This window comes from Silurus aristotelis (genome assembly GCF_946808225.1).
Source record: "Silurus aristotelis genome assembly, chromosome: 11".
In the NCBI taxonomy this organism is placed as follows: Eukaryota; Metazoa; Chordata; class Actinopteri; order Siluriformes; family Siluridae; genus Silurus; species Silurus aristotelis.
Genome location: NC_139584.1, coordinates 423,265 through 433,264, shown reverse-complemented (window position 1 = coordinate 433,264; position 10,000 = coordinate 423,265). Strand labels below are relative to the sequence as shown.

At 43.0% G+C, this 10,000-nt stretch overlaps 1 protein-coding gene across 5 annotated transcripts in view; it reads left to right on the top strand.

Annotated features, from left to right (window-relative positions):
• itgb4 (integrin, beta 4) overlaps positions 1-10,000 on the top strand; it is a 27,012-nt gene that overhangs the window by 16,917 nt on the left and 95 nt on the right. The window contains exons 26-43 of one of the 5 annotated variants that reach the window (XM_083554829.1): positions 99-278; positions 1,776-1,924; positions 2,018-2,222; positions 2,702-3,019; positions 3,204-3,355; positions 3,473-3,653; positions 3,897-4,034; positions 4,116-4,298; positions 4,396-4,530; positions 5,849-5,956; positions 6,099-6,245; positions 6,532-6,645; positions 6,967-7,116; positions 7,209-7,397; positions 7,485-7,640; positions 7,879-8,037; positions 8,136-8,252; positions 8,548-10,000. The exon at positions 8,548-10,000 is cut by the window's right edge and continues 95 nt beyond it. In XM_083554829.1, the coding sequence (XP_083410955.1) occupies positions 99-278; positions 1,776-1,924; positions 2,018-2,222; positions 2,702-3,019; positions 3,204-3,355; positions 3,473-3,653; positions 3,897-4,034; positions 4,116-4,298; positions 4,396-4,530; positions 5,849-5,956; positions 6,099-6,245; positions 6,532-6,645; positions 6,967-7,116; positions 7,209-7,397; positions 7,485-7,640; positions 7,879-8,037; positions 8,136-8,252; positions 8,548-8,672 (2,906 nt within the window). In that variant the 3' untranslated portion in view covers positions 8,673-10,000. Of the gene's footprint in view, positions 1-98; positions 279-1,775; positions 1,925-2,017; positions 2,223-2,701; positions 3,020-3,203; positions 3,356-3,472; positions 3,654-3,896; positions 4,035-4,115; positions 4,299-4,395; positions 4,531-5,138; positions 5,807-5,848; positions 5,957-6,098; positions 6,246-6,531; positions 6,646-6,966; positions 7,117-7,208; positions 7,398-7,484; positions 7,641-7,878; positions 8,038-8,135; positions 8,253-8,547 lie in introns of those variants that run through there. The other 4 variants (XM_083554830.1, XM_083554832.1, XM_083554831.1 and 1 more) reach the window with 4 other exon arrangements.

The window sequence follows — 10,000 nt, the reverse complement described above, 5'->3', positions numbered from 1 at the left end:
GAAATGATAGAGTGAGGGAGTGGTGTAAGTAAAGTCTGAATAGCAAGTAAAATCTAAAATATTAATGTGTCCTGTGTGTGTGTGTGTGTGTGTGACAGAGGCGATGGGGGCGGTGGAGCTGCAGGAGGGTGTGGAATCTGTGGATGTTCGGGTTCCACTCTTCATTAAAGATGAGGATGATGATAAGAAACAGCTGCTGGTGGAAGCCATCGACGTTCCTGTAGGAATCGCAACCATCGGAAAACGTCTCGTCAATATCACAGTGATTAAAGAACACGGTGAGGCTCATACACTACCACTTAAACACTTCCCCCTTAAACACTACCAATTTACCCCCTCCTCTTAAACACTTCCCCCTTAAACACTACCACTTAAACACTACCACTTAAACACTTCCCCCTTAAACACTACCACTTAAACACTTCCACTTAAACACTTCCCCCTTAACTACCACTTAAACACTTCCGCCTTAAACACTACCACTTAAACACTTCCCCCTTAAACACTACCAATTTACCCCCTCCCCTTAAACACTTCCCCCTTAAACACTTCCCCCTTAAACACTTCCCCCTTAAACACTTCCCCCTTAAACACTTCCCCCTTAAACACTTCCCGCTTAAACACTACCACTTAAACACTCCCCACTAAACACTCCCCACTTAAACACTTCCCAATAAACACTTCCCCCTAAACACTTCCCCCTTAAACACTACCACTTAAACACTTTCCCCTTAAACACTACCACTTAAACACTTTCCCCTTAAACACTACCACTTAAACACTTCCCCCTTAAACACTACCACTTAAACACTTCCCCCTTAAACACTTCCCCCTTAAACACTACCACTTAAACACTTCCCCCTTAAACACTACCACTTAAACACTTCCCCCTTAAACACTACCACTTAAACACTTCCCCCTTAAACACTACCACTTAAACACTTCCCCCTTAAACACTACCAATTTACCCCCTCCCCTTAAACACTTCCCCCTTAAACACTACCACTTAAACACTTCCCGCTTAAACACTTCCCGCTTAAACACTACCACTTAAACACTCCCCACTAAACACTCCCCACTTAAACACTTCCCAATAAACACTTCCCCCTAAACACTTCCCCCTTAAACACTACCACTTAAACACTTCCCCCTTAAACACTACCAATTTACCCCCTCCCCTTAAACACTTCCCCCTTAAACACTACCACTTAAACACTTCCCGCTTAAACACTACCACTTAAACACTCCCCACTAAACACTCCCCACTTAAACACTTCCCAATAAACACTTCCCCCTAAACACTTCCCCCTAAACACTACCACTTAAACACTTCCCCCTTAAACACTACCACTTAAACACTTCCCCCTTAAACACTTCCTCCTTAAACACTACCACTTAAACACTTCCCCCTTAAACACTACCACTTAAACACTTCCCCCTTAAACACTACCACTTAAACACTTCCCCCTTAAACACTACCAATTTACCCCCTCCCCTTAAACACTTCCCCCTTAAACACTACCACTTAAACACTACCACTTAAACACTTTCCCCTTAAACACTACCACTTAAACACTTTCCCCTTAAACACTACCACTTAAACACTTTCCCCTTAAACACTACCACTTAAACACTTTCCCCTTAAACACTACCACTTAAACACTTCCCCCTTAAACACTACCACTTAAACACTTCCAACTTAAACTCTACAACTTAAACACTTTCCCTAATGTGTGTGTGCGTTTGCGTGTGTGTGTTTGTGTGTGTATTTGCAGCTAAGAGCATTCTGACGTTCCTCCAGCCCTCGTACACATTCTCCCGTCAGGACGGCGTCGCTAACATCCCAATTAGCCGTGACATCATCGAAGATGGCCGCACTCAGGTTACTTACTGCACCCGTGACCTCACCGCTAAGGACAAGAAGGTGAGGCCAATGGTTCAGAGGAATGCACTTTGCCCTGATGTGTCCTGTGAATGTTGTGCAAACTGAGAAGGTGATTATGTTTGGACCCTTCAGGACTACCTCTCAGTGGATGGAGATCTGATGTACCAGGCTGGAGAAACTCAGAAGATGGTCCCAGTGAAGCTGTTGGAGCTCGGGGAGGGAGATTCCCTGATCGATAAACAGCCCAAACAGTTTGTGATGGATCTGAGCAACCCACGTCAGGGTGCTAAACTCGGCAAATACCCACGAACCACCATCAACATCGCCGACAAGCCAGGTGAAGGTCACTCCAGGTCAACCGCAACATGCAAGTCAGATATTCATCTGAGTGAGAGTGAGATCATCTGCCAGGACACTCGGTCATAACTCATAACTGAGCTCTGAGTGTTTATGAGTCACTAATCTCCTGAGGGAATACAGTAACATGCAGTTAAGATCATAAAGAGGTGATTATGGAAGGAGTCTCCAGTGTCAGGGATTTGTAACAATCAAAGGTAAATCTCTTAGCTTTTCTCACATCCTCAGAATAAACGAATAGGAAAAGATAGAATTAAACAAAAACAGTGTGTTTACACAGAAGTTCATCCTGCACATATTTGCATCAAGCAACAGAAAATGGAATCGAGCAGATTCATGAACGTTTGATTTACCAAAGAAGGACAAAATTCTATTATAGATTTCTCTGGAAGTTCCTTCAGGCCTGCAAAAGATAAGATAAATATTAAATGAATATTATTTCCCCTCCCTGTGTGTTAGATCCAAGCGTGATCATGTTCAAAAACAGCATTCAGACCTTCAACATATCGGACGCGCTCTACACCGTTCCTGTGATCCGCACTCAAGGTCTGGAAAACCCTTCTACCGTTACCTGGCGCACAATTTCCTCCCGCTTCAACCTGTCCGGCCCACTCAAGTTCGCTCCAGGAGAGATGGAGAAGAACATCGTGATTGACACTCGCACACAGCAGGTTCCCTCCAAACCAGAAAACTTCCAGCTGGAGCTGTACGACCCGAGTTCTAACAGCGTGGTCCGAGACCGGAAGACCACGCAGGTCAACATCATTGATCCTAAAGGTGAGAAATTATTTCCTCTGGAAAAATATCACTCTGTAAATTTCATTCTAACAGACAGGAAACATCTGAGACTTCTGAGTTCCAGCACACATGAAGGTTCAACTTCGGAAAAAAGATTTTTAATGACGGAATTAAAGAGCGTTTGCACTCACAGCTGATCGTTTATACTTCATTCCTGTTACAGGAGATTTCTTACCGAAGTCTGGAACTATTCCTATTAAAGCCTCATCTCCTACTGGGCGAATCCTTCCTCCGGCCAACATAGAAACTGTTGCTACAGGCCCTAAAAAGATCCGCCTTAACTGGAACCCTCAGTCTGGAGCCAAGGGCTATAAGGTAACACACACATTTAACAAAGAATAGAGAGATTATTAATAATAGTAAAAACAGGTAATACTGCCATATGTACATGATCTCTTTCACTGTGTGTGTGTTCATGATTTTCTCTTCCAGGTGAAGTACTGGATTTATGGAGACCCTGAAGCTGATGCTCAGGTTGTGGATGTCAAAAGCACTCATGCTGAATTGACGAATCTTTACCCGTTCTGCGATTACGAGATGCGTGTGTGTTCATATAACGCTCAGGGAGACGGAGACTACAGTGACATTGTACAGTGCCAGACTCTTGAGGATGGTGAGATCATCTCATTTTACATGAGTAGCTCTGTAGCATCACTGCTTAGCATTTTGCACACCAAGATTATGCTAATTATTCACTGTTAGCTTTTACTTTAACTTCATCAAATCACAGAAATGTCACGAAATTCCAGTCTGATACTTGACTTACTTCAGGTGTGTTGGGAAGTGAAATAGAAAATACAAGTGTTTTTTCCCCTGAACTGTATTTCCATTTCTATGTGGTGTCCTTTCCATGCAGTCCCAAGTGAACCAGGCCGTCTGGCTTTTAATGTCATTGGCCCGACTGTCACTCAGCTGAGCTGGGCAGAACCAGCAGAACCCAATGGTGTGATCACAGATTATGAAGTTGTCTACACCCCCATCAATGAGGACAGCAGTAAGTGTAGCGATTCCTGTATTAATATTTGTCTGCAGCTGGATATGTTTATGTATCAGATTTGGATTGTATTTGATTTAGAACCCACTGGACCTGATAAGAAGGTGAAGATCGACAACCCGAAGAAACGCATGCTGCTTATTGAGAACCTACAGCCTTCCCAGACTTACCGATACAAAGTGCGTGCTAGCAACAAGGTGGGATGGGGGCCATACAGAGACGCCACCATCAATCTGGCAACCCAGCCACACAGACCCATGTCCAGTAAGCCTGAGAAATGTATTATTTACATGTTGGTTATAAATAATTAGGTGTAATCTGAATACTTATTGCCCATCAATTTATATTTTTTCTCCAACAGTTCCCATTATTCCTGACATTCCGATCGTGGATGCAGAGGCCGGTGACGATTACGACAGCTTTCTCATGTACAGTAATGAAGTTCTTCGTTCACCCACCGCCAGCAGCAGACCTAGCGTGTCTGAGTTCTCTGAAGGTGAGTAAAACACCTGCTTGTTGCATGCTTTCATGCCCTTGCTGGTTTTCAATCATTGTTAGCATCCCTTTAGCTCTTCAAAAACATCGATTTATCATCTAAAGAAAATGTCCTGATTGGATTTCTTCGTCTTTACAGACGTAGCACTGATTAAATAGGGACACTCTGCTTAAACACTGCACTTCTGGATTATTTAAAACGCTCTCTCAGTTTTATTCAGTGGATCGTTTTCATTATCACCATTTGGAAGCTCTGTTGAACCTCCTGTGGAAGGATGATGTGCAAGCATCATCCCAACTTCTAGGATTCCAACATTCAGAATTGTTTATAAAACATAAATATCTTGGAAATATTTGAGGTTTAGATTCATTTACTTTTTTGGAAAATACAGTTTCTTGCTTGATTTGTAATGCCTGCTTATGTTCTACTACAACAGTACCTTCATGCATGTTTGGGTTCTGCTAAATCAGTTACCTTTGACATCCAGATCTTTACACGGGACTCCTCTTCTCTCTCTATTGCTTTGCTTGAATGTAGTCACTAACAATAGCCAGCCTACCTACCTGTCCCCCATGCTCTGCTTGCTTCCCCCCACATGAACACTGAAGGCAAGCGGTGGAAGCACGTTAAGCTTGTTGGATCAGACCTGGATCTCCGTACTGTCTCCTGGAAACTGCCTGCTGATGTCATCCCCACACGAAGCACAAGCACTTTGGAAAAAGATGATCTTCTGGCCACTGCTCATTCCCAGTCCCCTCATCCAACCGGCCTTTGCAAGAACCCTCTACATGGTGTCCGTTTTGAGAATTCTGTTCAAGGTGGCCATTACCAGAACCTTCTACAAGGTGAAGATCTCAACATGTCCCCTGCTAGGCCGCATGTCAGCATACCCCTACTCCTGCTGCCACTCTGCTGCCATGCTATACAATCTATTTGATTCGGATTGCTCGCTTGTCTCAAAATGCTGCTGCCGTGCTTTGGGTTGGTGTCGAGGAAAACTGTTGGTTAAAACTCCCTTCTGCAAACCCAATGCTGGTGAACAAACGAGAATGCGGATGATGAATGTCATGGCTTACATCCAAGAGAATCTGCTAATGCTGTCACTAGTCCTACAAACCCTGCTGCTGCTACAGCTGTGCCTGAAGAGAGAAGGATCTTCTATTCTTCACCAATATGGGAACTCTTTTTTTTTTACATGAGAACAGTTGAACATGTCTGAGGGACTGTTTTGAAGTCTGATCTCTTTTCAGTGAAGGGGGAATATTCATCCTGTTTTCTTGGTCTTAATGTTAATTTGTTTCCCTCTTTGTATCTACAGACCAGATCATGAATGGAAAATGGGATCAAGGGTTTTTGTTCCCAGGTGGTGGAAGTGGTTCCCTGTCACGTAACATCAGCACCACAAATACTTACATAACCAGCAAAGGTTTGCACACGTCTAATGTTTTCATTGATGATTATAAAAGTGTATATTGAGTGTGAAAGTTTGATAAATTAGTATGAGAAATTGAAGGTACTGTTGCTTAACTGATAGCCAGCATTCTCTTGATGTTACAATTCCTTTCCAGGAGATTCTGTGCCTCGCAAACATGACATCCATACCGAGGACGTGATCTTGAGAAAACGTTCGGAAAACAGGAATTATTATGACAGTGATGGAATCAGAGACTCCATTGTGATGAGTGACTTGACTGGTGGATTCTCTGACATTCTGAGTAAGTAGATTGTCTGAAGGTGTGTATTGTTTGTGTATCAATGCTTCAGCACAAAAGCAGTGCTCCATTGTTTCATGTTTAAAGTAAATGGCTGCCAAGCATTACAGCTTTTGGCAGGAATCTTCGGTTGCTTATCGCTTAAACTCTCAACTGACTCTTCCTGTAACATTCGCTCTGCTCTGCCATGTCTCTCCTCCATGCTCTGCCATGCCTCTCTCATCTCTCACTGTCCTACCTCGTCCTGCCCTGCACTTCCCTGCCATGGCCTGTGGTGGCACACTTTCAGGCGGCTCTAGCTTCAGCCAGACTACAACTACAAGCTACAGCCTGAACTCCCGTGTTCACAATCGCTCAGATGACATCAACGAAGCTCTGCAGAACCTGGACAGGGTTCTCCAGGGTGAGTGGATATGGAGCAACCAATCCAAACTGTGGAGTCCGAATCTAGTAGCAGAAACTCCTTTATGGATTGGTTGATAAATACAGTGCCAGGAGCCATAAGGGCCCGGTGCTATATAATGTTGGCAGACTTGGAATAAGTGAACTAGTGCTGAAGAAATTCTAACCAAATGTTGAAGAGATGTAATGTTTAATGTCTGTACCAGTATGTTGTTATATAAGCAACTTGCATCACTGATTTATTTCAAGCTTCTATAATGCTGTTGCTGCAGTCAGCACAAAAACACAGCGATGTTGATGAAGAGTTGTTTGTTATTATTAGATACTCGGCTGCAGCGTGGTGTCCCGGAAACCCCGAGCAGGCTGGTGTTTTCAGCTCTGGGCCCTACAGCACTGAAGGTCAGCTGGCAGGAGCCCCACTGCGAAAAGCCCATATCAGGATACTGTGTTCTCTACCAGCTCCTTAGTGGAGGTTAGTACCAACGCTGAGTTCCTGCAATGCAAAATTGACAGGATTTTCATTACAGTGCTACATGTGTGACTTTGTGCATAACGATCCTGTAGGAGAAATGAAGCGCATGGACATCACTAACCCTGCGCAGAACTCTGTGGTAGTTCAGGACCTTCTGCCCAACCAGTCGTACCTGTTCAAGGTGAAGGCTGAGAGTCAGGAGGGTTGGGGTCCGGAGCGAGAGGGAGTCATCACCATCGAGTCTGCAGTGGACCCCAAGAGCCCTCTCAGCCCCGTGCCAGGTAAAAAAAAACCGACTAGATTCCAGTGTTGTTTTATAAATAGATACATCTTGCAAAATTTCTGATCTCACATGATGGTGTTTTTAGGTTCTTCATTTACTCTGAGCACACCGAGTGCTCCAGGTCCCCTGGTGTTCACCGCACTGAGCCCCGAGACTCTGCAGCTCAGCTGGGACAAACCACGGAAACCCAATGGCGAGATCCTGGGCTACGTGGTCACCTGTGAACAGCTGCATGGTGGAGGTCAGAGTGGAACAGTACTTCAGCTTCAATGTTCCTAAATCAATTCCTTTTATTTTCTAGATAAATTTGAGTCATTTCTTAGTTCCAGTGCACAGATCTGTTGCAGATTTTTGTCACTGCAGGTGAAGGAGTTAATGGTTATAGTAGACACTATTTTCAGTTATCAGAGTTTGTATCTTTGTAGTTGATGTTGTAAGTCTGTGAGCTGATATTTAAGAGAATTGTTTTATTCGTGCAGGAGATCAGCGCTCGTTCCAGCTGAGTGGGAACTCTGCTACGTCCCTGACCGTCTCTGATCTGACTGAAAATGTCCCGTATAAATTTAAAGTTCAGGCTCAGACCACACAGGGCTTTGGGCCGGAGAGAGAGGGAATCATCACCATCGAGTCTCAGGATGGTATGATACACACACACACACACACACACACACACACACACACACACACACACACACACACTGATTTTAAAATGTAAATCTCTCTCTCACTCTAACAGGTTCTATGGGTCAGTACGGTGGTCAGTCTGTGATGAGGAGAGAAGTGTTTAATTTACCATCACAGAGCTCAACACATACAACACACACCATGTTCACGGAACCCTTCATCACCCCAGGTAACCTGTCTGTCTCTCTGTCTGTCCATCTCTCTCTCTCTGTCTCCCTGTCTGTCTCCCTGTCTGTCTCCCTGTCTGTCTCCCTGTCTGTCCATCTCGCTCCGTCTCTATGTCCGTCTGTCTGTCTGTCTGTCTCTTGCTGTCTGTCTCTTTGTTTTTCTCTGTCTCTCTTGCTGTGTCTCTCTTTCTATTGCTGTCTGTCTCTCTGTCTGTCTTTCTGCTTTTCTCTCTTGATGCTAACGTGTGTGTGTGTGTGTGTGTGTGTGTGTGTGTGTGTGTGTGTGTCTCCTCTCAGAAGGTATGATGATGTCGAGCAGACAGGTGACACAGCAGATGAGTGGCAGTGTTACGCGTCAGGTGGAGATGGTGCAGAGAGGAGTGACGTCCACCGTCACCAGGAAACAATATTACGAAGCCTGAACACCAAGATGATGCAGACCTGGTGTTTAATAACGTTACATAATGTCCTGCTGCGCACACACACACACACACACACACACACACACACACACACACACACACACATCCAAACAACACACCTGTGAGACCGAAAGTCATCTGAAAGGGTCTGAAGTTTTTCTGAAACACATGAAAAACTTGAACTTTGAACTTGGTGTAATTTTATTATTCTGGTGTAAACAACACCCCGAGCAGGAGTTAAAATCCCTCACTGGCTGATTAGAATTTTACTTACGTTCAATTTTAACTCAAATACGTTATTAAAATAAATAATGAATGAATTGTTAAAATGACGACGTGGCACTTCACCTCCTTTCACTTCAGTGCAGGCTCTCAGTGTTGAGATGATCAGGACCGTTTATATTACAACACCATCACCCAAAACACCACTTTCTCCAACACACGCAAGCACCACCACCAATTCCAACACCACCACCAACATCAGCACCACCAGAAACACCAATACCAACATTATCACCACCACCATCACCAGCACCCCAGAAACACCACCACCATCAATCACTTTAATTCTCGAAACTTTACTGAAAGTAAAGCAAGTATTTTGTGCTTTTTTATAATTATAGTTTTATGTATGCACTTATTCCTTTATCTCATATTTTCTGTTTGCGTTGTTTTAAGCTTTTTGGTTGGATCATTTGTATTCAACTTTTTGTGTTATTTTGTTGAATGTAATGAGTTATTATACATTTATTGCTAACTGAACAGAACAGAGATCAACAGCGCCATCTACTGTTTCATTTACTTACTGTTGGTACTGACTAATCGGAAAACAAAATTTCATCACATGACCGTAATAATTTTGGCTAAAAATCTGGCCGCTATTACACACACCTGACAAAAAGCACTTTTATATAATAACTATTTATAAAAACAAGTCAGGGAAGTTTTTATAGTAAAATAATAAAATTATTTGTCTACAACAAAAAGTTTAATAACTTAGTTAACATGCTAACAAGTAACAAACTGCTAGCTAGCTAATGTTAGTTTGCTAGCCAATTGGCTGATGAGTTGTTACATTTATTCTTCATTTATTTATTTTTCATTAAAATAAAATAACATTATTAATACATGCCAAGTGTCACATAATTCCACAAAGAATTCTCTATATTTCCAGAATTCTGCTAGTTAGCCTGTTAGTTCAATCCCCACATCAAGCTCTTTTAAAATCTTATTTTTCTTTATAAAACATTTTTTTGTTTAATTTATAAAGTTTCTCCCAGGAAATTCCTTTTCACACAAACTATTACAATCTGTATTATTTGAACTTT